General features: G+C 48.1%; 1 protein-coding gene across 1 annotated transcript in view; it reads left to right on the forward strand.

Moving 5' to 3' along the window:
- NDUFB11 (NADH:ubiquinone oxidoreductase subunit B11) overlaps positions 1-15,279 on the forward strand; it is a 611,992-nt gene that overhangs the window by 178,438 nt on the left and 418,275 nt on the right. Inside the window, exon 2 of the mRNA XM_069647486.1 lies at positions 14,398-14,528. Within this exon, the coding sequence (XP_069503587.1) occupies positions 14,398-14,528 (131 nt within the window). The remainder of the gene's footprint in view (positions 1-14,397; positions 14,529-15,279) is intronic.

The following is a 15,279-nucleotide window of genomic DNA, read 5'->3' on the forward strand; positions in this document are numbered from 1 at the left end:
TGCAAGTACTAAACCCACATTACAATTTCAATTGCTTAAAACAATTGGCATTTGAATGGAGGTACTAACAGTGAAATGCTGTACATTAGTAATTGCTGGGCTGGGCCCTTGTTAACGGCAAAACCGAGGTGCTGTTTAACATCTGTATCCTTTTCTGTCAGGCAACTGCTCTGTAAGTCAGCCAGGTCAAGCCAACATAGCCCACAATTTCAGGGGGTGGGAGGGGAGTGCTGAAGCCCTGCCAGTTCAATGGTGTTGCACCACTACTTGTGTTTAATGCCTTGATTACTTATTGGCAATCTTCATTACTCCTAGCCCTATTCTTCCATATCCCAGTACTTGTGTATGAGTCAGTACTTGTGTATGAGGCATTATGCCTCTTACACAAGTACTGGGATGAGGTGTAGAGGTACAAGAAGGTAATGCCTGACTTAGCTACCTGTAATCTTCATTACTTCTAGTGCCACTCTCCCTCATCCCAGTACTTATGAGGCAAGGAACCTCATACGTAAGCACTAGGACAAGGAAGACGGACGTGGAGATGATTATGGGCCAATGAGCTGATTTTGGTGGTTGGGGTAGGGGATGGGAGGGAGAGGGGATGTGCGGAGGGGGTGGGATTGTGCAATAAATCATAATGTTTGTCCATGTCCATGCTAAGCAGGCACGATATGTGATATTAGTAGCTAGAGAGGCATTTTGGTGCAGCCAGTCTAGTCATTCCTCAGTTTGGCATGACTTTTTTGAACTGGCATTTCTGATAAAGCAGTCCTACTAAGTGTAATTACCTGGCTAGACTGGCATTTGGGTTCTGCCAGTCTAGCCGTTTCTTACTGCGGCACTGTATTTTTTTCTGGCCTTCTGTGGTAAAATTATATGATATGATAAGTCATATATAACGCGCCTGTCCACAAGTGTTTTTAGGCAAGACAAGGGAAGGAAAACAGAGGGAGGACAAGACAAATGATTTTACTAAGCCTTGTGTCATTCAGATAGTGCAAGTGCGAGAACGAGAAGTGCAAGGGGAAAGGGAGGGGGGAAGTGCAAGGTAGAGGGGAGGGGAAAACAGGGCAGCAGTGCTCTGAGTAAGTGCAGCCAGGGCAGCGCAGCTCTGCGTAGTGCAAGGAGAACAAGGAACTGTAGGGTTACAGTTACAGCCCCGAACTGGGTGGTAGGCCCAGAGGCAGTGCAAGGGTGACTGATCAAGAAAGAGCCTGGACTCAGTGAGATTGAGGTTAGCCAAGCAACCCGTTGGTACAGCAGCTAGGTAGGTCCGCAGGGGAGGGAGAGAGAAAGCAGAGGAGAAGAGTAATGTTTTGAGCTGCTTCTGGAACTTCAGGTGGTCTGGCTCAAGTTTGGGAGGGGCAAGGAGGCCATTCCAGAGGGATGCAAGTGCAGGGGGGAGGGATCTACTCCCCCACCCCCCACTCTCTGCCTGGAGAAGCATCTAACCCTTGGGGCTCGAGAAGGAAGGTATTTTGGAAGAGAGCGTTGGATGTAGTGCAAATCCCAGCCCCAGAAAGCCTCGTGGACAATGCAAAGGGTCTTGAACTTGATCCTTGCAGCCACCGGGAGCCAGTGGAGAGTTTCATGGCTGGAGAGATACGGTCCCTGGGTTAGAGGCTAAGGATAAGTCTTAAAGTCCTGTTCTGCATTAGTTAGCTACGTCCGAGATGTGAGGAGAGAAAGAGAGATTGGAGTTGAAGATGACACCAGGAATGAGCGAGAGAGGAGAGTAGGCTGAGGGGAGCCTGAAGAAAAAGCTGAGTCATCCGCATAACACTGAAAGTTAGAGGAGAAGGTAGAGATCAGATGGGTCAAAGGGGCCGAATAGAATTTGAAAAACCAGGGTGAGAGGATAGTCTTGGGGAACGCCAGAGTTAGAGAGAGGTGGTGGCGTGAAAGGGACCAAGTTGGACCTGAGAGGAAGAGGAAGGAGTTCAACCACTCCAGGGCCTGATCCATGATGCCCAGGTTCTCACGGAGTCGACTAATTAGGATGGCGTGGTTTACCATGTCGAAAGCAGAGGAAAGTTCAAGGAGGACGAGGACAGAAGGAATGCTGGAATCAAGGATAGAGATCAGATTGTCGCAGGTGTTCGGGAGAGCAGTTTCCATGCCTCTGGCAGCTATTAAGCCAGACTAATGGTCATGGCGACAACCAACAGATTCAGTGTGGAGAGTAAGCTGGGAGATGGCCAGCTTTTCCAAGAGTTTGGGAGAGGGGAAAAGTTCCAGTGGAAAAAGGAATGATTACAGAAATCGCGCAAGGCTGGAGCAAGGGTGTCAATATGGTCCTTGGTGTTTCTGGAGGAGCGGGAGAGTACCTGTTCTGAAGACACTTCCATAGGTGTGACTTGTCTAGAAACCTCATCAGGGTTAGAAAGAGAACGGAGGAGGAGAGGGAGACATGGCCAAAGGGGGGCCGAGAGAGGAAGAGGGAGAGGAAGAGGGGATAGTGGACAGAATGTCCGGAGTTTTAGCAGAGAAGCAAGAGGCCAAAGCCGTACAGAGGAGCTGTTGATGGAACGGGATTGGCCAGTTCCTTGCAGATTTGAAAGAGCTGGGCCGTGTTGTTAGAGGCTGCAGAGACGCAGGCTTGAATGTTTGCTCTCATCTTGATGAGTCATATTGCTTCGACTGTCATTTTGGTGCAACCAGTCTAGGTATGTCTAAATGTGGCCCAGCATGCTTTACTGTAATGTTATCACGTGTCTACACTGGTCTACATTGTGCAGCCAGTTGGACATGTTTTCATTGTGGCATGGAATTTTTAATAGCAAAGCATTAATGTTCATGTGCAGTGTTGGTGACTTGCATGTATTGGATTGGTGTTACCCTACAAAACAATAGCAAACACTGGCTTTTTAGCCAATTTTTCTCAGTGTTCTATATATTGCATTAAAACACATATTTATATCTTTCTTCTAGTGCAGTGTGCAGCATACCCCTTCAGCAGCACGTTCGTGCGTATTGCGCAAGCGTGGTAATCCAGGCCGGCCCAGAGTGTGGCGCGACCCGTGAATTGTTGCCGAGTTGGGGTGGGGGGCCCTCCGCATGGCTTGCAGGGGGGCCCCCAGATCTTGTCACGCCACTGGCTGGAGAGGGCTATGTATTAAACCTGAAAATGCAGATTTGTGCAGATCTAATCAGAGCTGCTTCTGCTGACAGAACTGTTCTATTACCATAAACATCCCCATGCTGCCCCCTTTCAACAAGTTAAGGTAATTGGTAAAAGGTAGACCAGAATGGATTATGCAGATTAACTCTAGAAAGCCGAGCTTCAGCCCAAGAGGAATCCAGTTTACAAAAATAACCATCCCCATTTAGCTACTTGCAAGCGGCCTGGTCTAGGGCATTTCTGCCAGATGAATTGCCCTCCTTTAACAGTGCTTGTTGTTCCTGCCAGATTTCCTTTTAATGCACACATGCTATTGATGACGCCGATGCATTTCAGGAACGGCTGAAAGGCGGACCTTCCCTGAGCAAAAGACATGCTCAAATCACTAGAACATTTTACAAATGTGATTGTAAGACTGCATACAGAAGGCCCCATATTGGCCCACTCACTCTCCACGTAACGTGTTTGTCTCTGTCCTCATTTGTCCTTCACACTGTCTATACTTGGCAACTAGGCTTGGCATCCCCAGACATACTACTCTGGAAATTTTGGAGATGGTTTTGTTGGAGAAATAAAAAATATGCCCGAGCAATAAAAGCCGGCATGCGTCAAGGGTGCTCTTGAGCACATCTCGAGTCCATTCTAGTAATACCTATGCCTCTTGCTAAAGCTTCCTTTGGGTACATATTCCCTTTTTCTTTAGACATATTCGAATTGTCTCTCCTAAATAATGCAATCCCGATCTGTGATCTACTTTGGCTATATGGACATGCACCCAAACTATCAAAAACACTTTTCCACCTTTAAGGGTTTTGGCACTAAACTCTTTGCAAATATCACAATTTTTTGAGTGGTTTGGGTGGAGGCAGTAAATGCACTCACCGTGCTTGTCGCCTTCAAAGTCATTTTTCAGGTCACCGGTGTCACAGGAAAATAACATCTTTCCCTTGGCTTCAACCTGGTGGTTTTAACTTCCACAAAACTATCCGTCTAGTCCTCCTCTCTAAAATTACATGAAGAGGGAAATTCCCTCTGAATATATTCAAAGTAGAACTTTCACAGAAACATTTTTCTCACTGGAGAAATAACCCAAGAACTCCTTCCAGTGTGACACAAATCTGAGGAAGGGCTGTAGAGGAGGGGCATACTACTCAATGTCCCATTGGATGGGGACCTAAAACACCAATAAGGACGGTGATGGCATACTAAAATGGAGCAGTGTTTTCTTTAGAAAAGTCAAAAAAGGGTAACTGAGGATTCCCAGCTTGATGCCAGGGAATATTCACAGAATGTATGAAACATGCCAATGCTGGAGAACAGAAGTTGCAGGTAAGCAACTTACTCCTTCTCCTGCCCTATCTTTGTTTCAACTCCCCTGTTTGTTTAACCTGCACCTTGCTTCTCCAACCCTTATTCCCCTTCCTCTGTAGACTACCATCTCAATACCACAGGTGGTTTCACAATACACCAACTTCAGACAAGCCTCTGCACTTTGATATCACTATGGTGGTGATTTTGCGCAGTACTAAAGATTTATACCATAACAAATGTTGCCCCACAATCTCAGAGCCTTTTGTGGGAAACCATGTCTGGCTGCTGGGAACATCTAGATTTTTTTGAGTGGCCAGTAGTCCCCATCCACCTCATGTTAATCAATGCTCACGCTGCAATACGGCATGTAGCAGAAATTGCTGACTTAGACACTTATACTGCTCTTTATCACTGCATCTGACACAAGTACCACAAAGGCAGAGGGCCTGGTATTATCCTCTAGACTTCATAGACTTCATATCCTCTAGACTTCATAGACCTGCATCCTCTAGGAGTACACCCCACCTGAATCTATGGAACTCTTCACTTGGCCCTTCCCCTTCACCTATGTTCAGACAGCTACATTTCAATGGATCTTTCTGGCCACCCCCCAACTAACTAGGACTTTCTCGACAAAGTCACACACCTCATCACAACATCCGTCATCAATGCAGGTAACGTTGGAAGTTGCAAAAGATCGAAACCTCATGGCTGAGCCTTGCGTCTGTCCTCAGAGAGGAGGCAACGAGCCACGAGTGCGGTGACGTAGGCACGTCAAGATGGTGCTGAAGGATTCGCCCCTAAAGACTGTTGGTTATAAAACCACACAGAACATGGATAGCCTTGTGTCCCAACTCTTTGCTCCGATACTCGTTCCTGCATCTTTTCTGTGTTCCTTCTCGCTCTGTACTCTGTGCATGCTCATCCTTTCCCTTCCTCACTTCTTACCCCTTGTCTGTCCTGGTTCCTGTTCCCTCATCCACTTCTGGTTTGTGGATCCAAGGTCTGCTATTCCCTGTATCGCTACTGCTGCCTTTGGACAGTAATGCAGCAACATCCAGACTATACAGCTTTAACGGGAGAGGGCGGTGCAGGGTGAGGGTGCAATCATGTTGTAGTGTGGTCTGCTTGGCCACAACCCACGCTTGTTATTATTCAGAGGCCAAGGTGGCTGACCAGGGGCACAGTCTTTGTCTCAACGCTATCAAGAACAATGCAGTCTCCAAGGTAAGGTGCGAACACAGAGAACCAGGGGCACGCTACTTGAACTATGTGACATGTTCATTAAGCATCCTGTCACTGAACCAACCTACAACATAGGCAACACGCTCGACCCGATATTCACCACCGCTCTAGCAATCGAATGTCCTGATGCCACTTACTTTTGGACTGGCCTGTCCATGCAGCCATACCCATCCTGCTCCATCACACACCAGTCCCACACCTGGGGTCAACCCAAGCAAACCACCCAAGACATTGCAACTCCATGTCAAGAACTCGCAACTCCTGCCCCACCCTCAATGGATGCACTAGAAAGAAACCACATCAACTTGGTTTTACAGCTCATGGCACTCTACCCCGCCCTAACTGGGAGCACTAGTACCCATGAATCTCCAACGGTTCACCTTAACAAACCTAAGCCATCCTCACCTTGGTAAACTCAGGAACACATTGACAGTAAACGTGCCATACGTAGACCAGAGAAGTGCTGGAGAAAATTCAACCGACTAGAAGAACATCAACCCATATACCCCCTGCGTTCAGCACACCGGACGCTCCTCACCACAGCCAAACAAACTGCTACACAACAAACATCATGGAAGCTTCTAACAAGAGCATTGTGATTTTTCCTCAACTTCCTGGCATTCCCTGCAATATTTCTATCTACTGATAAATGCAACATCAACATCACAGACCCAGATAGGGCAACATATTGACTACTCAAAACATACCAGAACAGTCCCACCCATTCAGGACAATTAGTCTTGAAGTCTTGACTAACACGCTCAAAGCCCTCAAACCCACCAGCTACAAAGAGGACATCCTCGACTCCATTGTGAAGGTCCTCACAGGTATAACTTGCATACCACTTCTCAATGTTAACACCACCACCCATCAAACTAGACTCCTTCCCAAATGCACTGACAACAGGAAAGATCCTCCCCCTGTGAACAAATCTCGACTCTTCGAAGATGACATGGGTAATTACCACCCAAACATGCATTAACTCTTCTTCAGCATAGTGATTGAAAAGACTGTCATCCAGTTGCCCGAAAGGATCACTCTGCATGATCGCCTTTTGAACTAACAATTTGGTTTTTACCCACGATGCAGCACAGACTGTCAGGAACCAGGATTGGAAATGCTGGAGTCGCTGGAAGTTCCGACTTCGATGAACTTTCTAGTCCTCACCCAACATGGCGCCGGTACCTATAAATCTAGGCCTCGCCCACTACTCGGCGCGTTGTATCTGTTTGTTTTCATTCAACGCTCCGAGACCTGTGTACTCGTTCTTCCTTCCCGTGCTGTGGATTCCTCTTTAGCCCTTCTCTCTCTCTCTCTCTCTCTCTCTCTCTCTCTCTCTCTCTCTCTCTCTCTCTCTCTCTCTCTCTCTCTCTCTCTCTCTCTCTCTCCATCCTATCCAGTACTACTTTAATATCCCTCTCTTTCTACCTGTCCTCCTTAGTTCCGTCTTCCTAAATTGTCCGGCTGTTGGTTTACCTCCTCTCCTCCTGGCTACATGAGCTCGCCTACCGCTTGGTGTAGTCGGTGTCGGCTCCTCTTTCACGGAACCCTTCCGTACTCCTTGCTTACCTCCCTGTCCGCTCGGCTTCCTGCCTCCTTCTTGCTGGCGGCCTCGGCGTCGCCTCTCTGCGCCGCGTTCAGCGGAGCTTAATAAGGTGTTCCCTTTCTTTTGTGTCTCCTCTTGTGTGTATTACGTATTACTGTGACTTACTTTCTCCTTGTTTTCTGCTCTCCGCTACTTTCTTTGTTCCTAATTCCTTACTTTTGTCTTCTTCTCTTTATCCATTGTTATTAGTATCCTCTCTTCGGATTGTGTATTCCACGATTACTATTATCCTGGACATTGTACCTCAAGATGTATGCCATCTCTTGAACTCATCTGAACCCATCTATGGACTAGGGTTTTTTCTGCCTTTGAGCTTTTTCCCTAGAACTGAGGCTGGCCCCGTAGTGTTCCCCTAGGGCAGGTCTTCACCTCTGCCAAGGTGGCCTGCGGAGGGGGCCAGACCTTACCTACACGAAAAGAAGGTTCGAGCACCTGGAGTCAAAGGTTCACGGACGAAGAGGAGACCCCAGAAGACCGAGAATGACCTTCAAGGATTTACCTCAGGGGAGTCAGGTGAGGAGAAAGGGGAGGTAGACTCGGATCTTGACACAGTGACTGCCATCATCCAAGTTATTGACTACGCTCTAGATATCCTGGACATGGGAGACCCCTGCTTTTACCAGTCCTTCTGACTATCTGCCGCCTTTTGATGCTGTGTACCGTGAAGCCCTGCTCAACATACTCACCATGCACATGGGCTTTGGCAGAACAGACCACAGTGGTGTGCCTCCTACTTTGCCATTAAAATCAAGCTCACCCAAATGGCCCCCAAAAGATCCCATTGCCACCCAGTAGCCTGCAAGGTTCCATGATGCACCATCCTATCTTGTCATCAACCTGTACATGGAACCTCTCGGGCAACTCCTTGCCAACACTGACAACAAAATGCAAATTGATGTTTAGGTAAAGCTGGGTGTCTCTGCATATTGTTGCGTAAATGACATCTATTGATTCAGGCACTTCTGAGCCTCATCCAAGCCTTGATGTTAAGCACTTGCCTCAAGCTCAACCCAATAAATACTGAATTCGTCATCCCAGGAAACCCCACCAAGCATACTCAAGTCCAGAATCGTCTGACTGACCTGAAGCGTGATGGATACATGCCTCAACTCGCCCAGTGCAAATTCTCTCGACTTTACCATTGCTGTGGTCTCATTTAAAACGCACATCGAAAAGAAGACCCAAGCAGCATGCTACCAGCTTGTGTGCCTCTACAAAGTCAAGCCATTCACCCCTACCCCAAGTTTCAGAAGAGTTGCCCCAGCCCTGGTCCGATCGAATCTGGACAGTGGCAACAACTGACTCACAGGAGTATTGGCCCCTCTGAAAGCTGTCCAGCATGACTCATCATAGGACTATGCAAATTTGACCACATTTTCCCCCTTCCTCAAGGTGCTGCACTGCTACTCTTGCTACTCCTTCAAGCCCTCAGCATGTAAAAAGCCACCTGCATCGCCCATGAAGCAGTCGCAACAGCACCCTATCTGGTCAAGAAACTCCCCGTCTCTGGAGGGTAGCACAACCGTAGAAGCCACAGCATCGCTATGCTTCAAACCGCAAAATGCGAAAGGTGGGGGAAAAAACAGCAGCGTGCCAAGGGCAGAGCCTTGAGGGGACAGGGTTCAGAGAAAGGGCCGAGTGACAGTGGAGGAGAAGGCGGGCGGCTGGGGCAGTTAGTGTTCCACAGCCCTTTCAGGAGAATTCCGGGATACAGTGGTTTTCTGAGAGGAAAGAAGAGATGGATGCAGGACCATGGGGCATCATGGTCTGAAGGCAATGGGTGTGTTTGTGAGGTAAGAGTGAAGATAAGGTTGCTTATGTAGGTGATATGATATGGTATTTGTAACGCGCCTATACACATGTGTTTCAAGGCGCGACGAGGCAGGGAGGGGGGGGACAAGGGGAGACAGACAACGATCTTACTAGGCCAGGTGTCATTCAGATCGCGCAAGTGCAGGGGTGGGGGAGGGGGAAAAGTGCAAGGGGAAGGGGAGGGGGGGGAAGTGCAGTACAAGGTAAGTGGCGTAACGTAATAAATAAATAAATAGGGCCAGCTGGTGGCAAGTGTGAGGTAAGTGCAGAACAAGTGCTGGGGAAGGGGGGTGCTGTAGGGATACAGAGACAGTCCCGCAGTGCAAAGGAGTTCCAGGGCATCAGTGCAAGTGGAGAGTGGCAGGGCCCAGGGCCGAGGCCGTTTAGAGTGGTCCAGTTTCAGGATCAGTGCAGTTTCAGTGAGGAATTAAATTAGCTGTTCAGCAGGGGAGAGGGAGAGAGAAAGCAGAAGCAAAGAGGAAGGTTTTGAGGTGCTTCCGGAACCGGAGATGGTTCTCCTCAAGTTTCAGGGAGGCAGGAAGGCTGTTCCAGAGGGAGGCCCCTGCCGCGGAGAGAGATCTACCCCCAGCTCGTTGCTTCGAGAAGCGGCTAACCCTGAGGGAATTGGAGGCGGATGAGCGAAGGGCTCGGGAAGGAAGATATTTGGGAAGAGAGAGTTGAAGGTATTTAGGACCCAGGCCCCAGAAGGCCTTGTGGACAATGCAGAGGGTTTTGAACTTTATCCTCCCAGCCACTGGGAGCCAGTGTAGAGATTTCAGTCCTGGAGAGAGACGGTCCCTGGGCTTGAGGCCAAGGACAAGTCTCGCAGTTCTGTTCTGGATGAGTTGCAGAGGGCGGAGAGTGGAGGCAGGCAGATTAAGATAGAGGCTGTTACAGTAGTCCAGCTTCGAGAGAACCAGGGCTCGGGAGACAGTGAGCTTCTGGGGGAAGGAGAGGAAGGCAAGAATACCTCTGAGGAGGTGCAGCTGGTAGTGTGACCTCTTGGCGACGTCAGAAATATGAGGAGAGAAGGAGAGTGTGGAGTCGAAGATGACCCCAAGGTTTTTTGCCTTGCAGGTAGGAGCAGGGAGGGGGCCATGGGAGGCAGGCCAGAGAGCTGCAGGGAAGGAGGGAGTGGGTGTACCGATGAGTAGAATCTCAGTCTTACTGGCATTAAGGCAGAGGTCATTGGCGGCACACCATTCCTGGATAGCAGACAGACAGTCAGAGATGAGGGAAGGAGAGGGGGAGGCTGAGGGTAGCCTGAAAATGAGCTGGGTATCGTCCGCATAGCACTGGAAATTAGGGCAGAGAGCGGCGATGCGGTGGGCAAGGGGTGGCAGATACAGGTTGAACAGCCAGGGAGAGAGATTAGATCCCTGGGGGACACCACAGGTGGAGAAAAAGATGTCGGAGAGGAAGGACCCCAGTTGGACCTGGGAGGGTCGATTTGAAAGGAAAGAGGTCAGCCACGCCAGAGCCTGACCAGTGATACCCAGGTTTTCACGGAGACGGTTGAGCAGGATGGCATGGTTGACAGTGTCAAAGGCAGAGGAGAGATCGAGCAGAATGAGAACACACAGAGTGTTGGAATCAAGGTTCAAGAGCAGGTCTTCACGGATGTTCAGGAGAGCAGTTTCCATGCTTCTGGCAGCTCTGAAGCCAGATTGATGGTCATGAAGACTACCAACAGATTCAGCATGGAGGTTAAGCTGGGAGATGGCCAGTTTCTCCAGGAGCTTGCCCAGGAAGGGAGTGATGGAGATAGGGCGATAGTTAGCCGGGCAGGAGGGGTCGGAAGAGGGTTTCTTGAGAAGAGGGTGCACAAGGGAGTGCTTGAGGGGGGAAGGGAAGACTCCAGAGGCGAAGGAGTGGTTGCAAAAGTCAGCCAGGGCAGGAGCCAGGGAGTCGATGTGGTCCTTGATAGTTTTGGAGGAACAGGGGTGAACCTGTTTAGACGAGACTTTCATAGATCGGACTTGTCTGGAAACCTCGTCAGCAGAGAAAGGTGGAAAGGCAGAGAAAGAGGGAGGAGGGGTGACCGCAGAAGGGCCAGAGGAAGGGTCGGGGAGGGAGGGAGGTGAAAGGAGGAGAGCGAGGACAGGATGTCCTGAGTTTTAGAGATGAAGTGAGAGGCCAGTGCAGTGCAGAGGGCCTGGGAGGGGACAGGAGAGGTAGAGACTGCAACAGGGTTGGCCAGCTCCTTGCAGATTTGGCTTCAGCTGGAGAAGTAGTGCCAGATGAGAGGGCTTAGCTGTGGGAGACGAGGAGTAGAGTTAGCAAGATTTCCTCAATTACTGCAAGTACCGGCCCATGTTAGTTTTAAGATGGTGCACCTCGGTAGTGCTCTAGTGCTGGGGGCATGGGGTGCATGGAATCAAGGTTTGAAGGCTGTTTAGTGTTTTTTGATGGGGAGCTAAGAGCCAAGTTAATAGAGGAGGCCTTGGGTGGTGGTTCTAGGGTTAGTTGAGAGGAGATGACCTCTGGCAGTTAGGCAGGTAGAGAGCCAATGAGTAAGATTTACACTTCTCTTTAGATACAAGAAGTAGTATGGGAGCATACAGACGGATGATGTTGAAGAGTAGGTGGGAGAAATCAGCAGACCGGTAGGAGGTCAATAGTGACGTTGGACGCGGTGAGGTAGAATGTGAGAAAGATAGTCAAGGGATGGAGGTCCAGATAGGAGAGATGCCAAGTTCTTGCTAGTGTATGCTAGAGTTTTTTGGCAGGTGGAAATCTCCTTAAAGGTCATGGGACCATCAGTTTGAAGAATCATTTAAGAGGCCGAGGTCCGGGAAGGAGTTGTTTAGGGGACTCGTGAAGGGGTTCTGTAGATTAGGAAGCTAGTGATGAGCTTAAGGACAACGCGATAGATTCAGTGTGCTCGAAAGAGTCAGTGTGATAAAACTACTTCCGTTTTCTCCAACCCGCACTAAAGCTACGGAGTTTGTCGTGTACAGCCCCAACTGTTGGTCCTTACACTAAACAGGGGTAGGGATGGGCCATGGCAGGGATAAGAGGTTGTCTTGTGTCTCTTCAGCAATTGCGTTTCTAGTTTTGGATTTGGCTGTACATCTTTTGTTTAAGGGGAATTGTTGAGGAATTGTTGAGGAAATTGACAGAACTAAATACTGGCTTCCGCACATTCCGTGCTCTGTGTATGCTTCTGCGTTCAAGGTATTGTAAGTAAGAAGAGTCTACTCTGAAACTCGCGGCCGATGCTAAGGGCCCTTCTTCCTGCTCACTTTCATAACTGTTGTGATAAGGGACAAATGCAAATAATCTGCATCCTGCGGCGAGGGGGGTTTCCAGTACAACACATTAACAAAAGCCTCACAACTACTTTTCTAACACATTTCTCCTCTTGTCAGAAGGCCTTCTTATGCATGAATCTTTAGGGAAGTGGCACTGTGATTGGGCATTTCCAGTTGGAAGACCTCACACATCTCCAGTTAGCAACCAAGTCCGTCTGCTTCCAAGACAAAGTGCAAGGGAAAAGCATGGATGCCGCACCCATATCATGATGGAATTACGATGAGATATTAAGCGTCTTTTCTCCCCACCAGTTCCATCAGGCTGGCTGCAAAAATATTCACAAAATCCCAGTGTTCATTGGTGCCGACATACAGTAGGTTGTGCAGGAGGACTTTATTTAGAAATGCCTTTTAAAATGGCTGCATTACAGAAAATTGTAAATGGCTTTGTTAATGCTAGTTTAACCACCGTTTCCTGAGCTGCGGGTGATCAGTGTCTTCTCTTTAATTCTCTGGGAGCGCTACCGTCCGGCTGTTGTGCATTTTAATAACTGCCACGCTTCTATGTCTTGGTTCACACACGTTTTTCCTGACATTCACCCAGAGATGTTCACAAAAATGATTTTCTGCTATGAAGACACCTTTCTACCTCACACCAATGGTCCAGTTTCTTACGAACGTGAATGCTTGCATTAAAGGCTGTTTCTGTAAATAAATAAGTACCCACTGTGACCTAGAGTGTTGACAAGAATAACACATCCAGATCTTGTGTGTGTATCCTCGGGGAGAATCGTATCACTGACAACTAAGCCTGTGATCTATTTCTTTACTGATTTATTTAGTTTTTCTCTATAGCCGAACTAGGCCTCACGGGGCAGTGCAGTCCTTTACAAAGGACTGAGGTTGTGACCCAGGGGTGTGCTGGCAGAAGTTGTATTGGGCTGGTTGGAAATTACTGTTAGCAGGTGAAGGGTTGTGTTCGTTAGCTTTTTTCTGTAGGTTTGAATTGTGGGATCCAGGCTGGGAGTGGGTGAGGTAAGTATGTGTGGGCAGAAGAAGGGTTGAGGGAAGTCTTTGCTGTCTATTTGGATCTATCGCATCATTGCAACAGAAACGGCAGCTCCACTCTTTGAGACCAATCGGCTTTGTGTGGGCAGTGTATCTTGACAGATTAGTGAACTTTGAAGTCTATGTAGCTGGCCTTCAGTTTGTGGTGACTGTTGCATATCGTTCTGAGACTGGTGTTCATTATTGAGCCTTCTTCTAGACAGCGAGCATAGCCCATTTCTTCCATTTTAAGCAAGCAGGCTTCTAACTCCTTCTAAAGCAGTTTGGTGCACCAAGCAATTAACGAAGATCCCCCACCCACCCCAACCCCACTGAATGTATTTCAGCGGAATTGGGCAATAAACTTGAATACTGTTGGTCTATTGCAGAAGGTAAATACTTTGGATGACTGTTGGAGACATTTTAAATTACTTGCTTTTAATTCAAAACGATGGTTACACGCTGTTTCCTTAAGAAGGCACCAACCTTAACTGATGCTCTGGAGCAATTGTTGATAAACACCATAGATTGGAGACCATTTTAGTACTGCTCAGCAAACCGATGGGGCATGAATGAACGGGCATACTAGATACTAGAGTTGGACACATGTCTTCCTATGTCTGTATACAAACAATTGTTGCTGTTTTTTGGCCTCTTGTTATTCAAAATGACATGGGTTGCTATGTCCATAGGTTGTATACCTTTAATAGTCCAACTCGTTCGGTACTCCTCTTAAGCAGAACCTGGCAAACATAGAAAATCGAGAATAAGGCACGTTTTAATATAGAATTTTCGAAATATGATTTTTATTTTCCAGCTGTAAGGCTTTCATGCAAATTTATTTTCCACATTTAACGTAATCACTCCTGCTAGTCTGTCTCCACGCCCACTGAAGTCAGCATGTCGTTTTACCCATTTGATGTTCCATGTCTTTATGCTTCCGAACGTTTTGCCTTCCTCCTTCCCTCGCTTACACCATCTCTTCTCCCTCTCCTCGTCAGAACCCAGATTACCACGGCTTCTCGGATGATCCGCATGTGGACGTGTGGAACATGCGCATGACCTTCTTCTTTGGCATATCGATTTGCATTGTGCTGGGATCCGTGTTTGTTCACTACCTGCCAGACCGTGGGTGAGTAGCAAGCCTTCTCCCGTGTCCCTTACGTTTGGGTGCATCTTTTCCTGGGTCTTTTTCAGAAGTGATGCAAAGTGGTCTTAACGCACACATTCTTCCATTTTGGTGGTGTTCTGATGGAGGAGTGGGCCAATGGCTTGATCTCCGCCGTGCACAATATTGGTAAATGTATTTCTTACTGCTGGTAGAGATGGCATGTCCTTTACTCTCTGTGCACCCAATGGCTTTGATCTCAATGAACACATGCAGCCTTTCCTTTCCCTGGGAGGCATTCACCTTCCTGGACTTCTGCACCCCCAGGTGTATGTGGGTAGAGCAATGACTTCAGAATGAACGCAAGTGGTTTCATTGCAGTCCCGTTCATTGATGCATTCATACAGCCACACAAAGCAAAACAAATCATTTTATATATCCATTTCCTTTGTTTGAAGGTGGTATGAATGAGGCATGTATACTGTGATCTCTATGCTGAGGAGAAAGTGTGAGATTCTACCAAGCTCTAGGTCCTGATGGAGGAAGAGTGGAGGAGAAGGTGCCGAGATGATGTGCTAGAGAAGGTTGAAGTGAATGTTTGATGAATTGTGTTTTCCGTAGTCCCTAATTATAAATCAGACCGCAGCCCTTCTAGCAAGCCATTGATTTCATCATGGTGAGTGCCATGGACTGATGTACTGTGTGAGGTCCAACGTGTATGGACATTGTGGGAAATGGTTTATTACATCGTACTCGGCACAGCCCTCTATCACTG

This window comes from Ambystoma mexicanum, chromosome 2q, assembly GCF_040938575.1.
Source record: "Ambystoma mexicanum isolate Mex_15411 chromosome 2q, UKY_AmexF1_1, whole genome shotgun sequence".
Taxonomy (NCBI): Eukaryota; Metazoa; Chordata; class Amphibia; order Caudata; family Ambystomatidae; genus Ambystoma; species Ambystoma mexicanum.